At 43.4% G+C, this 16,125-nt stretch overlaps 2 protein-coding genes across 2 annotated transcripts in view; one reads left to right on the forward strand and one right to left on the reverse strand.

Annotated features, from left to right (window-relative positions):
* Positions 1 to 9,156, forward strand: part of uggt2 (UDP-glucose glycoprotein glucosyltransferase 2) — a 33,587-nt gene extending 24,431 nt beyond the window's left edge. Inside the window, exons 25-40 of the mRNA XM_083535957.1 lie at positions 37 to 132; positions 234 to 336; positions 478 to 557; positions 860 to 1,049; positions 1,140 to 1,298; positions 1,511 to 1,596; positions 2,785 to 2,869; positions 3,014 to 3,096; positions 4,662 to 4,763; positions 4,847 to 4,931; positions 5,862 to 6,044; positions 6,366 to 6,526; positions 6,612 to 6,726; positions 6,820 to 6,936; positions 8,380 to 8,536; positions 8,622 to 9,156. Of these exons, the coding sequence (XP_083392083.1) occupies positions 37 to 132; positions 234 to 336; positions 478 to 557; positions 860 to 1,049; positions 1,140 to 1,298; positions 1,511 to 1,596; positions 2,785 to 2,869; positions 3,014 to 3,096; positions 4,662 to 4,763; positions 4,847 to 4,931; positions 5,862 to 6,044; positions 6,366 to 6,526; positions 6,612 to 6,726; positions 6,820 to 6,936; positions 8,380 to 8,536; positions 8,622 to 8,644 (1,825 nt within the window). The 3' untranslated portion in view covers positions 8,645 to 9,156. The remainder of the gene's footprint in view (positions 1 to 36; positions 133 to 233; positions 337 to 477; positions 558 to 859; positions 1,050 to 1,139; positions 1,299 to 1,510; positions 1,597 to 2,784; positions 2,870 to 3,013; positions 3,097 to 4,661; positions 4,764 to 4,846; positions 4,932 to 5,861; positions 6,045 to 6,365; positions 6,527 to 6,611; positions 6,727 to 6,819; positions 6,937 to 8,379; positions 8,537 to 8,621) is intronic.
* A 345-nt stretch (positions 9,157 to 9,501) lies between these two features.
* dnajc3a (DnaJ (Hsp40) homolog, subfamily C, member 3a) lies at positions 9,502 to 15,753 on the reverse strand. The gene is made up of 12 exons (XM_083535958.1): positions 15,539 to 15,753; positions 14,992 to 15,102; positions 14,778 to 14,902; positions 14,623 to 14,697; positions 12,988 to 13,140; positions 12,205 to 12,386; positions 11,920 to 12,039; positions 11,248 to 11,353; positions 11,038 to 11,158; positions 10,434 to 10,566; positions 10,187 to 10,335; positions 9,502 to 10,011 (listed from the first exon to the last, which is right to left on the reverse strand). The coding sequence occupies exons 1-12, from the start codon at positions 15,618 to 15,620 to the stop codon at positions 9,857 to 9,859; spliced, it is 1,512 nt and encodes a 503-aa protein (XP_083392084.1). The 5' UTR covers positions 15,621 to 15,753; the 3' UTR covers positions 9,502 to 9,856.
* Positions 15,754 to 16,125: the final 372 nt, after the last annotated feature.

Below are 16,125 nucleotides of genomic sequence, written 5' to 3' on the forward strand. Positions count from 1 at the left end.
ACGTATCATCTTTCTATCATTTTTCTTCCCCTCCAGTGCATGCGATCTTATAATGAAAGCGGACGCCCTCCTCTCGGCCGCTCCCAGAACAGAGGCCCGGAAGGAGATCAAATTTGTGAAAGATAAACACAGGTGAATCATCTTAAAGTTTAAACTTGGAGTTTTTAGACACCAAGTGTCCATTGTATCCTGCTTAACACGACCGACATGCCCGGTTTTGCCCGTGTTCGCAGTGTTTTGCTCCTTTCCCCGCGGGAAGGCGAGGTGTTTTTCGATGTGGTCGCAACGGCGGATCCGCTCACGAGGGACGCGCAGAAGCTGGCCCCGTTATTGATCGTAAGAGCCGCTGCTAATTTGATCGCGTGTCTGGTGAGAACGTTTCTATCATTCAGCTCATATCTCCTTTTCGAATCCTGCGTGTCGTGTGTGTGCGTGTGTGTGTGTGTGCGTGCGTGCGTCCGGCTGTTTTGTCTGCAGGTGCTCGGTCAAGTGGTAAATATGAGGGTTCAGTTGTTCATGAACTGCAGAGCAAAGCTGTCAGAGATGCCCCTGAAGAGGTAAAGCACGTTTTACAACCTGATAAGTTACGGTTGACAAATGCACATATATACACACACAAATGTACATACAAATACGATATATACTCTACACATAAAGCTATATATACAGGTAGTCCCCGACTTATGATGATGTGTTCTGAGGACCCCCATCATAATTTAAATCCAGACACGGCCTAGCATACCCAGGAGTCCTATTTAACCTTCCGACCAATCAGAGGAGGTTTATTACGTCTGAATCAGTTATTTAATGTTTCATATAATTTCATACCGTATGCATAAACTGGGTTTGTGCGTTTCAGCTTTTATCGCTTCGTCATGGAAGCCGATGTGGGATTCTTGGGGAACGACACCATGGCAGCTGGTCCGATGGCTCGCTTCACTGAGATCCCTGAATCCCCATTGCTTACGCTGAACATGATCACACCAGAGAGCTGGATGGTGGAAGCAGTCCAGAGTCCATACGACCTGGACAACATTCATCTACAAGAGGTACTCAAGTGTGACGTGTTTTTTTTTAATTTTTTTTTTAAACAAAGCCGTTATATAATTATGACGTCCGGTTGCGCTGTGTGCTCGCAGGTCAGCGGGGTGGTAAATGCAGAGTATGAATTGGAGTATCTGTTGCTGGAGGGCCACTGTTTCGACCTGTCCACGGGTCAGCCTCCGCGAGGACTGCAGTTTACCCTCGGCATGAAGCAGGAGCCGCTCATGCACGACACCATCGTCATGGCCAACCTGGTAAGAGCATCCTCATGGGTTTTCCAAGTCATATTTAAGAAGTAGTTCATACAGTGTTTGTCGAATTGTGTCTGTTGCATCGGTGTGTCACATTTTCTCATCACCCTGATAATAAACGTCCAATGCCTTTTGCATTTCCTCTAAACATACGTGCGATAATGATACGTTTTTACACGTACGTCGTTAAATCATCATGCCTTGTTGACTTGCAGGGATACTTCCAGCTGAAGGCGAACCCTGGCGCCTGGATCCTGAGGTTGCGTAAGGGACGTTCGGAAGACATTTATCAGATACAGGCGTGAGTAAAGCTTTCAGGGAGAAAGAAGCCTCCCGAGCATCGAGCTCAATCTTCCGGCTAGAACCCCACTAGTTAAAGCGGATTGTGTTGCCACGTATAATTTACTCCCTCGAAAGCGAAGCGTGGACGTTTAGTCCCTCTAATGAATTATAAAACGAGCCACAATGGCTGTGGAAGTGACGGATGGGCGCAAATACTAGAGAACAGAGCGTGTGTGTGTGTGTGCAAACACCTGAGACAAGTGGACTTTCACCCGATCTGAAAGGGAACGTGCGCTCCGTTCATGCTGACAATCGAGTCGGGGAATTTGTAGATTGAGGGATTTCGAATAGTCTCACTTTCCATTTTCTTCAATCGCTCTTGTGGCTGGACGCTGGCGTACAAATCACGGCAAATCAAATACAAACGTTCGCCAGCCATTTCCGTATACAAACTTATACCCTGGCAGCACCATTGTTCTTCAAGTTAACAGTGTGTGTGTGTGTGTGTGTGTGTGTGTGTGTGTGTGTGTGTGGAGAGAAAACCTCTAATGCACTCACTCAGTCCTGACAGATGGGAACAATGAGTTATGGTCCGCTTTCGCTTTCCACATTCAGTCTCAATTTGCTCTTATAATTCCCTCCACTCTTCTGGGAAGATGTTCACATTCATCTCAAAAGTGTTCAGTAGGGATGAGATCAGAACTCTATAGCAGCAAGATCTTCCTTTTTAAAGCATGTAAACCAGATCTTCAGCATCACCGTGCCGGAACAGGTTCGGGTTTTCCAAGTTTAAGCGAATGCAAAATTTGACTATAGCGCCATCTAAAGACGTCTTGTACAATTGCGTTGCTCCAGATTTGTGGTAACAGTTTGGAAAAGAACCACATATAGCAGAAAAGGGAAAGAGCAAAGGACAAAGCCTGCTCTATGAAGATGATGGGATGGAGTGGAAGATCTTGACTGGTCTGCTATAGAGCTGAGTTGAGTTAAGGTGCCAAATCCCTTAATGGAAATGTTGTTTTAATGGGAATTTTGCATTCGCGCATTATTTTCAGTTACTGAAGCCAAAGTGTGCAGTAGAACAAAATCGTTCCCGCCATCTCTGTTCATCTTAACATGTACTTGTCTGCTGTGGGTTTGTATTCGCTCTTGTAGTTTTGCAGGCTTTCTTTTATGCATAGTAATTTTAAGGTACCGATACATCTAGGCACGACGGGACGGACTCCCCCGCAGACGCCGGAGACGTCGTAGTGATGCTCAACAGTTTTCACAGCAAGATCATCAAAGTCAGAGTGAGTGTTCGTTCACGCAGCATTAAAATCTCTCCAGAATTAGGCTACTTGGATGTACCCCGTGTTAATAATCAGGAAATTATTCGAGTTGCGTTCACATTAAAAGCGAGATCTTAACTCAAATTGCCTATCTATGGCATGTAGGTCCAGAAAAAGCCGGAAAAACTCAATGAAGATCTTCTGAGTGACTCTACAGACGGCAAAGGCCTGTGGGACTCGATCGCCAGGTACGTCAAGAGCAGAGTTTATAGAGTTCGCATGTGTATTTTGCAATTTAACTTATTTGAGTGAGGGGTATATTTGAGTTGATACTGGATATGAGACATGACTCCTTTTTTTTTTTTAATTGCTTCCTTTTATAATGTAATATCACAAAGCGTTTGTGTGTGTGTGTGTGTGTGTGTGTGTGTGTGTGTGTGTGCATGTTTGTGTGTGTGTGTGTTTGTTCGTTTTCTACTAACAGCTGTGTTCATTTTTGTAATCTGTCTCTTCACTGCTTTCTGTGTCAAGTGTATGGAGTACTTTGGAAAAAAGGTAGGGAGCCAAAGCTTCAAATCTTTTATATACCCTCACATCATCTTCTAGGGTTACTTTTGGGTTCACGTTTGTATCTTCGGTAAGCTCAGAGAAGGAAATCACAGAATTTCAGATTCAAAGAAAAAAAGTGCGATTTTTCTTCAGAAGGGAACTTTTAATATGAATACTTTACAAAAGCCATCAATACGTGCTAATTCTTTAATTCAAGTTAATAATATGATCTAATATATCATTCATATATTATCTAATAATATTAATCATCATAGTGATTTCAATTGTGCTGAATGTAGTCTTTTTTTCTTTTTTTTTTTGTTGTTGTTGTTCGCTTGTTTGTCTCCTGTCTTACAGAATAAGGGTCATGATCGAGACAATTAAATAAGCTGCACCCATTCATGTACCAGGTTTTTCAGAACAGTCCCTTTATTTGGAAATTTGTCTTGGTCCTGCTGTTCGCTCTCTTCAAGTTCACAGACATGTAAAAAAAACTCATTCAGTCTATTTGAAGGCTGCCGTTCTGTCTGCTCTGTGCCAATAGGTTACTTCTAACATCTAGCATTATTATGTTGCATGGACATCCCATTCATAGAGGAACCTCCCTCCTCTGGGAAGATGCTCCACTAGATTTTTGAGTGAGATTTGTGCTCACTCAAATGCAGTCAGTGTTCCAGTCCATTCCAAACTTATTCAAACGGGTTGAAGTCTGAGCTCTATAGCAGGCCACTCAAGATCTTCCACGCCATATACATCATGCTGGAAGAGGTTGGGGTCTTCTAGGTGAGGTGAAGGGAAAATTACACGCTGCCTCCTCCATGGAAAAAGATTGCAGAATTGGTTTCAGTAACATTCGGAAGAATAGGTTGCCTTATCTTATAGGAACCACCATGAGAAACATAACATTGGTCAGTTGTCCACAATGCTGCATGCTCTAATAGCCTGGAGCTTTGTATTACTGCCTGCCCTCAGCCAATCACTAGCCAAGGAGTCTGTTTACCAAATACAACTGTATTACGGCTATGGAAAATCATGGAGCATATATAAAGGCATCTATGGTTTGCATGCACTTGTGAGGATTTTATCGAGTGTCTCAATAGTCCATAGCCAACTCTAAACGATATTCAGACACTCAAGGCTAAGTGTGTGTACCTGGTGAATCGTTACGCGCATCGGCAGAACCTCATTCGCTCCCGAGGCTTATAATATTATATGATTGTGGAATCGTCTGGCATTTACAGGACACTTCATTTGCGTTGTGCAGTTTTACAGGCGGTTCTAGCGTGGAGGAAGTCGATACTGTGAAGGAAGACGTGCTAAACATCTTTTCAGTGGCATCTGGACATCTGTATGAGCGCTTCCTGAGGTAGTGGACACACACACACAATCACTGTTTTGTTTCTTCCTTTCTCATCTACAGTACCTTCACCCTGTACTTTTGCTTTTCAGGATTATGATGCTGTCAGTCCTGCGACACACTAAAACCCCTGTGAAGTTCTGGTTCCTGAAAAACTACCTCTCTCCCTCTTTTAAGGTAAAAATCTGTTTTTCGCCTGACATTTCCACGTTTCTTTCTCAAACTGTTACCACAAAGTTGAAGGCACACACTTGCAGGAGTATTCGGTTTTTCCTTCACTTGAACTAGAAGACCCTAACCCTGATCATGAAATGCCCCCCTGTGCATAAACCCAGCTTTTTAAACTCATAGAAGATCTCGAGTGGCCTGCTATAGAGCTCTGACTTCAATCCTATTGAACACCTTTGGGAGGAATTGAACTCTGACTGCACCTCCTCACCTCACCCTCAATGAGTCCCGGAGCTACTACACTCCAACATCAGAGTGGACGTTATTAAAACAGCAAGTTTTATGGGCAGGTGTTCAACGAAAGCTATTAACTGGGTATCACTTTGTTGTATATCTGGACATTAGTGGAATATATAATAATCTGTCCATATGTGTATGGACCAAACAAGTGTGGTTGCCCAATTCTGATTTTTCTGACACAGACTTAAAGGTATATTTGAAGTTCAGCGCTACAGTAGCGACAAAACGGAGGATCTGGCAACGGATTATTGAATAGACCAGATTATAATCTCTTTTTTTCTATTGTAGCTCACCACCTTAACGTTGCGTGCACGCTGACATGCGGTTCTGCTCACCACGGCTGTACAGTGTGATTTCTAAGAGTTAATAAGTCCTTCTACATAGCAAACCAAACCAATCTGGCCATTTTTCTCTCATCAATCAGACTTTCCATCCACAAAAGTGTTTTTTTTTTCTTTCAGTCTGGAGAAACAGAAGATAATGTGGATGGATAGAATTAAAACTAATATACAATTAAATGCAAATGTTTTTTGATGGGTCTTTTTTTATTTTTTGGGGAACGGATTTATTATAGAGAATATTTGGATTTTTGAATTTTTTTTTTTTTTTTACATCTCATCATTGTGATTGTGTGTGTAGGAATCCATTCCCCACATGGCTGAAGCTTACGGTTTCCAGTACGAACTGGTGCAGTATAAGTGGCCCCGTTGGTTGCATCAGCAGACTGAGAAGCAGCGCATCATTTGGGGCTACAAAATCCTTTTTCTGGATGTTCTCTTCCCTCTAGCGGTGGACAAGATCATCTTTGTGGACGCCGATCAGGTGAGTCTAAAGCCTCTCGAGATTAGCATACAATATATACTGTAGACAAAGGTTTGTGGACACCTCACCTCCGTTCTTCTAGAAAGATCTTGAGTCACTCAGATGAAATGAAGGCCGGGGGGGGGGGGGTGTATAGCTAGCGTAGACAAGCTATATATTTATTTGGAATACAATTGTGAGGTAAAAATTTGGGAAAAACCCCACATATAGCTGAAAAGGTCACGTGTCCCAGTACGTTTGTCAATATTTTGTAGATCTGCATGATTTATTAGCATTATTATTTTATTAGCATGAACACAATCCTTTTGTTTTTTCTTTCAGATTGTCAGGGCAGACCTGAAAGAGCTGAGGGACTTGGACCTGGAAGGAGCCCCGTATGGATACACGCCGTTTTGCGCCAGCCGTCATGAAATGGACGGTTACCGGTTCTGGAAGACTGGCTACTGGGCGTCCCATCTGGGTCACAGGAAATACCACATCAGGTTGAGAAAACTTTCAACCAAAGTCGAGTTGAATGTTAATCACTGAGTTTTCTGACATCATTACGAATCATTTGTCTCATTCCAGTGCACTTTATGTGGTGGACCTAAAGAAGTTCAGGAAGATCGCAGCGGGAGATCGTCTTCGAGGACAGTACCAGGCTTTAAGCCAAGATCCGAACAGCCTTTCGAATCTAGACCAGGTCTTAATAATTGAATACTCACACCAGAATGCATGTACTGAGTTTTCAGTACATTAAATGGTGTTTATTCTCTTCTTCTAATTCTCATGACAGGACCTCCCTAACAATATGATCCATCAAGTGGCCATTAAGTCGTTACCTCAAGACTGGCTGTGGTGTGAAACTTGGTGCGATGATGCCTCCAAAGCCAGCGCTAAGACAATCGACCTGGTATGTATCGTGTTCCTGGAAATCATTTTCCCCTCGGTGTCATTCTGGTGCTCTTAAACCCTAGACAGACCGACTACATTTCCCAAAAGTATTGGGTCACCTGACCTTTCCTGCCATATGCGGTTCCAATTGATCCCTTTATCTAAATCCTGTATCTGTTGACCGAGTTACTGATCAGACACCGATAGCGCCCTCTAGTTACCGATCAGTAAATAGATACAGCAATTAGAGTGATCACCCACCGATCCCTTGATCTCTCGAGCCAGTTGCTGATCACTTGTGGATCTCGTGGATCTTCCATCAGGACAATGATCCAAAACATACATCAGAATCAACACAAAAATGGTTCAAGCTCCTTCCATGCTCATCCCAGGCCCCTTTTAATGGAGATTTCAATGACATGTCGGAATTCTGTCTGGTTGAATGATCTCGGATCCCTAGCCATGTCTTCTCCAGTATGTGGTCTTAGTCTCAGAGCTCAGTAGCATGGAAGTGTGCCTATATACAGGTTCCAGTATCAGTCTAGACTGTAATATGCATATGGTGTTTAGTTGCAATGGAAGTGTGGATACTGACGTTGCCTTTTTCAGCTCCGTTCTTCTAGCTGTTCCTTCAGGATGATTGATGCACACATGCGGAGCCTTTTCAATGTCTGATCAGGCAGGAATGAGCGGAATGAATTAAGGGCCAGATATTCTCACTCGTGCAATCTAACACACACACACACACATACACACACACCGACGAGAATAGCAGTCTCATTTACACTCCCACCTCTCATCGTGCATGCTTTTATTAGAGTCTACAGATTAGCGTTTATTCCCTGAGGCTTAAACCAGTTTTATATTTTTGTTTTAAGTCTGGCTGGTGTTTTAAGTGACTCTGACCAGATCCAAAAGATTCAACTCAAATCAATTCTGTCAGGATGTGAATGAAGTCGGGGAAACCGAAGAAAAAAGCGCAATGGCTGATCGTGTAGAGCATCCGAAAGCCACTTCCTGTGACGTGATCCTCACGTAACGTCTTTGATGTTCAAGTGAAAGTTCTTCGTAGTTCTAGAGGTTTTAGCCGTAGGCACGTTCTAGAAATCGGAGACATCACTTGTATTTTCCGAGCAAATACTAGCCGAATAATGATGTAACTATATAGATCAAAGTCCTAATGGACCAAAGGTCAAACGTCCTAATAGTTTTGTTCATCTGAAGATGCAGTGCAGATCCAATACGGTGCATTTCCAGGAATTTTCCAGGAAATGCTGAGAATACAGTCCAGGATTTACCAAATGGTACCAATGTTGCTGTGCTTCAGTCCATTTTTTTTACTGTTTGAAGCCCAATTCCAGCAAAAGCATAAGGTACAAGGGTTTTGTGTTCATTCAGGATATTCCACGTGTCCCCTCAAGCAGAGTTTTTGTGCAGTGACTGATGAAGCATGTCTTCACAGTGTAACAATCCGAAGACCAAAGAGCCGAAGCTGAGTGCCGCGGTACGGATCGTGCCCGAGTGGTCCGGATACGACAACGAGATCAAGCAGCACCTGAAGAGTGTCAAGAATCGGAAAAACAGCACGAAGTCGGCCGCCTCGCAGACACGGGGTACCGGTGAGCAGACCTAATCCCGCTTTCTTTTAGGACCAAAATGCTCATGCGAATGTTTCGAGCTGCTCACTAACATTTGTTCCTACAGGCAGCCAACGTGATGAACTTTAGCACCTGGTGAACACGGACAGAGGGAAGTATGCACTTAAAGAAAAAAAACCTCTCATAAAGCTCTACAAGTGCACAGAAATCCACGACCTGAACTCCGAACTAAAGGGTGGGAGGAGGAGAGGTGTTTTTTTATAACGGTTTTCTATTCATGGATCTTCCTGGTTGGTGTTTACATTTTAAAGCCACGAGGTCACACACGGAAGATGAAGATTTGAAGATAGCGATGTAACGATTCTATTGTGTATTTATCCTTTTTTTTTTTTTTTGTTCTGCTGCACATCAAATAACGGCGAGTTTCATTAGATGCAAAAGGGACAGACTGGGTTTTGTTGCCACCTAGTGGTCAGTTTTGGGAACCAAAAAAAATGCACTGACGAGTAAACTGCGTATGCACATTCCTCATGTCTAAATATTTTTTCGTCTGTTTGTTTTTCCCCCTTTTCATCTATTCCACACTATAAGCTCATGCCGAGTTCTTCTCTTGTATTAGGGTTAAATGTTTGCACGAAAAGGAGGAACGAGGGGGGGGTGATTTTTTTGCATCGTGTCTAATTCCTAAAATCGTTACAGTACGTTTGGAGCAACTGTTTAGAGATTTTGGTGTTTATTTGTAAAAAAAAAAAAAAATTTATCCACTACGATTGTGACATTCCCTTGTTGATCTGATGTTACATCAATGCCGAGCTGTTTTTTTTTTTTTATTATTATTATTACGACGCCTGGAAGGACGTGGATTTTCTCAGGAATAAAATGTTTATAAACAGCTACAATGAGTGTCACTGAAAGCAGATTAACAGTGCAGTCGAATTGCAGGAGGCTGAAACAGTGACATCAGAACATCACAGCGGAGTTTCCGGTTAAATTAAATAAAGCAACACCTTTTTTTTTTTATTTCCGTATTTACAAAGTATTATTACATTTTTAGAAAAATAGTGCAGTCTCCTATTTACATATGATTTTTTGGGATAGTCGATTGATTAGGAGTTGAACCTACACTGTGAAGTTTCCCTGAAGAAGAAGAACAAAAATCGCTTTACGTAATACCACTCGGTTCCGCTCGGCAGGTCCGTGAACATTCGAACGGAGCGGGATGCGTCTCGATGCCACGGCAGCTCCTGCCGGCGCGTCTGCGGCGTTCAGTGTCAATTAGGTTCAGGAGGTTACGCTTTTTCTCTCAGGCTGCTCCTGTGGGTGGGGGGGGGGAGGGGTACCTCAGTTAAAATTGAATTTAAAGTTGAACGGTCCTGATCCGAAAGGATTAAAACCCTGGAAGTTCTCCCAGGCGCCGTGGAAGTGGTGATGGCCTCCTCCCTGCTTGCTCTCAGGGTCCAGGGGGTCTTCACCCTGATCAAACGAACTCCTCATTTCTGCAAAAAAAAAAAAAAATGGTGTTTTATAGCACAAAAGGTGGCAACATTTACAGTCAGTTAGAGCATGCTCTGGGGAAGTTTGGGGAAGAACCTCATATGGCTGGAAACATTAAATTTGTCGATAAACTGGTGCTCATTTAAAAGTAAGATTTCAGAGTGTTTGATTGTTCACCTGGGTCAGTGAGCACTTCCTTGGCCTGTGCGATGTCTATGAACTTCTTCTCAGCCTTTTTCTTCTCTTCAGGATCCTGGAAGTTGTCTGGGTGCCACTGCTGTGCCAACTTCCTGTAGGCTTTAATGATCTCCTTCTTCTGGGCTGTCCTAGAAGGGGGGGGGGTCACACCAGGCTGAGGTTTAGAACGGATATCGATCAGGACACACTTCGTTATTAACCCGAGGTCGCCGATAACGGATCTCACCTCTTGACCCCGAGGATCTTGTAGTAGTCTTTCTTCTGGGACTGTTTGAGGAGGCGCTGTGCTCTTTCTAATCCCTCCTTGATCTGAGGATCGTTCTCGCTGTACTCCTTTGCGCTCTCGAAGTCTTTGATGGCTGCACAGATGAGATTTGTTTAGGAAACTGGTTCTAATGCAGGGACTCGGTTTTAGCTTTGTTAAGAAAATTGGTATTGGCTTGTTTAAAAAAATAAATAAATAATAGAATCGAGGTCGGGGCCTTGCTCAAGGGCCCAAAAAGTGGGGGTGCTGTAGCCTGAACCTTTGACCTTCTGATCGGATCACATTAGCTTCAAATTCGCGGGACCGAATGCTCAGGAACGTTAGGAATACCATTTGAAACTTTGAAATAAATTCCGTACACTAGGGGGAGCTCAGTGGTTAAGGTGCTGGGTTACTGGTCTGGGGGGGGGTTCAAGACTAGATGAATTCACCTAGGGGCTGTGTCTAAAATTCACGCATTTTCGGGGGACCACTGTATTTGTTTTTGAGAAGCTGAATAAACATCAGTCATTAGCGCACCTTGTGTGCAGCACAACACCGGAAACATGAAGCAGCACAGATTTACCGTTTTCATACTGTTCATCTTGGAGGTAGGCCTCAGCCCTGTCTTTGAGAGCGTTCACATTCTGAGGGTCTGTGCCCAGGACTTCGCTGCACACCAGGATCGCTTTAGCACCTTCCTGATCCTGCGGCCAGACCGATGCATTCATATTCATTTATTCACGTTGTGATCAGAGTGACGTGACGGTCTGTGAGGGGGGAAAAGCCAGTTTACCTTCGACAGACAGTGACACATGCGCTCCTTGGCGTGGATGGTGTACTGTGGAACGTTCGGCTCCGTCTTCATAACCGACTCGTACTTGCTGACTGCATCTCCGTACCTGTGCGGAGGAGAAAAAAAAAAAATGACCATACAGACTGATTACATTTTATTTAATGGTTTAATGTGTATTTGCTCTACAGCTTCTGCATATATTTTTCACTGCCATCATTTATTTCCTGTACCGTCAGGTTGCACACTGCTAGTATTGTATTAGTACTTAAAGAATGCTGATAAAGTTCTTTCTTTCTATCTTTCCATTCATCCATCCATACACAATATAAACAAAAGTATTGGGAAACCGGACTTTTCTATCCATGCCAGAATTGTACACTTGAACCCGTTCCAGCATGACAATGTTCCTGTGCACAAAGACAGCTCCATGATGATATGCTTTTTATGGACTGGAGTGGAAGATCTCCTGCTATAAAGCTCTAAACCCTATTGAACACCTTTGGGATGCACTCCAGGCCTCCTCACCTACATCAGTACCTCAGTTTCCTAACACCTTTGTTGCTGAGTAAGCACAAATCGCCACATGCACCATCTTCTAGTCAGGTGTAAATGATATGTTATGAGTCTGGGTGTTTATGGACCATCAGATTAGATTGTGTTAGAAGTACACACCTCTCCTGCTGGATCAGCTCCTCGGCTGACGTGATCTGCTTGTTGAGCTTCTTCACCTGCTTATAATGGCTGAAGCACTGCTTGTGTTCAGGGTCCAGCTTCAAACACTCGCGCACTTCACTGCGGACAGAAAGACAAAGACATTTACAGCACCGATGCCTCACTAGAACTTCGAGATGTGATCGTCATGACCTCCAAACACCAGTTTTAAATGTGTACGTACGTTCGAAAATAATCACCACACCAGCAAATGACACTGAATCCCATCTTCAGGAGCTTACTTACTTGAGGGCCATCTCATGATCTCCCAGGTTGTAATAGATGGTACTGAGCTGGTAGAAAGCCTGCGTGTTGTCGTTCTTCAGTTTGGATGCTGCTTTAAGGTCACCGATCGCTTTTCCCATCTCGCCCAGCTGAATGAAGCACTCGGCTCGGAGCTCTCGGGAGTAAACGTCCCACACGCATGTCTGAAGAAAAAAAAAAAAAAAAAAACAGTCTCGTACTCATGCCGTGACTAAAACAAGTAACCCAATGAACGCAAATGAACAAGTCTCCTTTCACTGTAGCCACATCGTCGCATACATCAGCTCCAGCACGAGCATCGATATCAACCTCGTAAAATGACGGGTTTTTACGGTTTTCCTGGGGATTTCCACCAAAGTGTAAATGGTGCAGGAAAAAGCTTACCAAACGTTTTTTTAACCCGTCCTTGTAACTACAACTGGCGCCAAATCGGTTTCTACTCAGCCTTTGTAGCGAATATATTTAAACCTGTGCAGTTTGCTACAGATTCGGGTTGCGAACTCTGATCAGAGCGCTCGCTGAACATCCAATCAAAAGACGGGAAAAAGTCCACGCGATTGAACGCCTGCTAGAGCGCCTCGGAAGTCAGCCACAGGGATCTGATTGGATAGAAATTCGAAACATATTCGTGATGCGATTCTGATAGTGGCCCAGGTTTTTCATTGGTGTAACCCCTGAACACACTGCATGTAAAACTTGGGTTGCTCGGGTGTTGCCTTCGATGTCGTTTAGAATTCGAATGATTGAGTTAACAGCTAAACTCACTTCAATAACCGTATCCAGGAGCGCAGCCGCTGCGCCGAAGTCGTCACGCTGGAAACTGCTCCGAGCCTCAGACACCAATCTTTGGATTTCATCCGATTTCTTCAACTGGCTCTGTGCTTCCTGCTCCTCTCTGTTGCTGGGGTTCGATTTCAGCTATATATATGGAAAGAAGTAAAGAAAATGTATACAAACAAACATCTCTTCTAGCAGACAAATCGTTAAGCTCCTTCATTTTTATAGTGATCGAACATAACCTCAACATTGATGGAACGCTAACGAACGGTGTCACCTGGAGTTCCAGACACCATCTCATGGAGGTTTCTTTGGTGCCACTGGTTTTCTCATTAGGTATAAACTTAGAGTCTAATTCGAAAGTTGATATACACAATCTACTTCTGTAAAGCCAATTGAATTTAAATATGAATAAACCAAACAGACATGGGCATTTCCTGAACACCAACATAATGAATGCACTATTCTTCACAATCATGTCTAGTCAGATTGAACTGAAGCCCGTGGTCAAAGTGAAATCATTTTCAAAAGCCATACAGCTGGATAGCTACTGAAGATTGAAATGAGCTTGTGTGCTGGGAACGCTTTTAACAACGGACGTCGTCTCGAAGCAGCTCTTGACAGATAGAGGTTCTAAAGCTGTATAGAAGAATGGATACGCTTCAGCTGCCTTACCGAACCCGAGGAACATTCCAGCGTCAATCAAGTCGAGCTTCTGTTCATGTATTAACTCTATTGTGAAGTTATTGCGAAGCCCCTCACAGTGGCGAAGAGAAAAGTGGATTCTGAAAACCGATGGGATTCTGAGTAGACGTTTACTAAGGAATCGAATCTAAGACGGAACTACGAGACAAAACATCAGGAGAAGCTGAAAAACCTGAATGCAGAGCAGAAGATACAGAAAGGAGGAGAAGAAGAATCTGACATTTCAGCAGACGTTTTTCACCACAGCAAAATCACAAAGTGAAGCTGGTGTGAAAGCAGAGGAGAAATCAGAGGCACATCAGCCGGTTATTTACTGAGGGAGAGTTTCCGAAGAGCTGCATGATGAAGCTGTGAGACGTCTGGAGATATTTTTATGGAGAGCAAAATATTTGAAGTTATTGAAGTTGATTTATTCTGGAATAATATTCCTGTCTGTTTTTATTCATATTTATGTTGAAAAAAACATTGTTTGAGTGTGTTCAATAAATGTGTATCCTGTTCAGCCCATGACCTGAAGTGTGCTTTAAGTTTTGGCCCCCTGATATAGATAAATATCATTAATTATTAATAATAACATATAATTAAAGGTAAATTGAGCAAAGTTGTTATTTCAGAAGTGTCTATCAAACTGGTAGCCCTTCACATTAATCGGTCCCCAAGAAGTAGCCCTCTGTGGAAAAAAAGTTTGGTGACCCCTGGTCTAGACGTTTGAGTGTGGCAATGAAAAAAGGTCCCTGAGATGGCAAGAGGAAGAAACCTTGAGAGGAACCAAAAGGGCTCAATATCACTGTATCATGATATCAACAGGATGTTGAACTGGGTAGGAAAACAACAGTTAATATGAGTAATCGATCAATAAGAGGAGTCTAAACAAAAAGAAATCGATTCGAAATTGACTTGCATATTTGAGTTACTTACCACTTTTTTGAAGTCACTCTCAGCCTCATCGAGCTTGCCCTGTTTCAGTAGCAGGCTTCCTCTCTGAAGTCGAGCCTGTGACAGATCCCCGGTTACTCGACGCTATTACACAGGATTTTACAATATATATCTTACCCACGAGTAAGAAAACTCACCGAGGTGAAATCAGGTTTGAGTTCAATAACTTTGCTTAAATCCGGTAAAGCGGATTTCGACTTGCCCATGGCCAGGTAGACGGTCGCTCTTCTGTAGTAGGCCATGTAGTTCTTCTGGTCCCCATCTACATAAAGTCCAAAAACAAAAGGTATACAAGTATATTATCGTGCAGAAACAGAAAGGGGGAAGAAAAAAAAAGCAACACCGACTCACCTACAGCTGCGTGGAAGTGGGAAAGTGCGTCGGCCAGCTGTCCGGCAGCGAGGAGCTTCTTCCCCATCTCCAGGTGCTTTTCTACACTGTTCTCACTGCTGCAGAGAACTCCTGGAATCAGAAGGAAACTCAGGACATGCAGTAGGACATGGAATATGCTTGGGAATTTGTTTAATATTGGTTTAAAAAACAAAAAAAATACATTCTTGTGGCATAACTTTTTGGACACATTATTGTCTTGGACTTTAACACACCACCATCATCATCATCATCATCATCATCAGTGAGATGTCTCATAATGACGTCACAAAATATAGGCTGTATCCCAAATCTCTTGGTGGTCTACTACTTGGTATACTAGAAGAAAACTTTTGCGATGACCAGGGTGAAACTGTTCATGCAGCTGTACAGCTAGCTGTCTCTCTCTCTCTCTCTGTGTGTGTGTGTGTGTGTGTGTGTGTGTGTGTGTGTGTGTGTGTGTGTGTGTGTGTGTGTGTGTGTGTGTGTGTGTGTGTGTGTGTGTGTGGTATATTAAGTACCTTCTTACCTTCGTATCGAAGATCAAGCAGAACAAGCACAAATGGCACATAACTTACTAATTTGTGTGCGACGGGTTTTAGGGTCACCATGATAGTTTGTCTTTTCTTTTGGACAACTCAAATCTCGCTTTTTCCCTCTGCACACGTCCTCCACTGCGCTATCACGCGGAATACACGCCAAGTCAACCGGACCGATAGCGTCCATTGGGTCGTGGGTCACTCTGATTGGTTGGTTCTGCTCAACACCCCGCCCCGTTCTCTCTGATTGGTTGAGCCTTTTCGCAACCACGCCCACCCAGCCTAGTTTAACTAAGAGCGAGCCACGGCATCATAAAGTCCCTCGAGTGCGCGTTCACGTGAGTTTTCACCAGGAATGCTAGGGCACAATAGATCATTACTTAAAAAATCACACACTCCAGTGTTCTGTATTGTTTTAAAGACTATAATCACAGTCTTGATGTCACCCAAATGAGGATGGGTTCCTCTTTTTGAGTCTGGTTCCTCTCAAGGTTTCCTCCTCAGAACATCTAAGAGAGTTTTTCCTGGTCACAGTGACCATGGCTGTAAAGCTGCTTTGAGACAATGTCTGTTGTGA

This window comes from Silurus aristotelis (assembly GCF_946808225.1).
Source record: "Silurus aristotelis genome assembly, chromosome: 3".
NCBI classification, from domain to species: Eukaryota; Metazoa; Chordata; class Actinopteri; order Siluriformes; family Siluridae; genus Silurus; species Silurus aristotelis.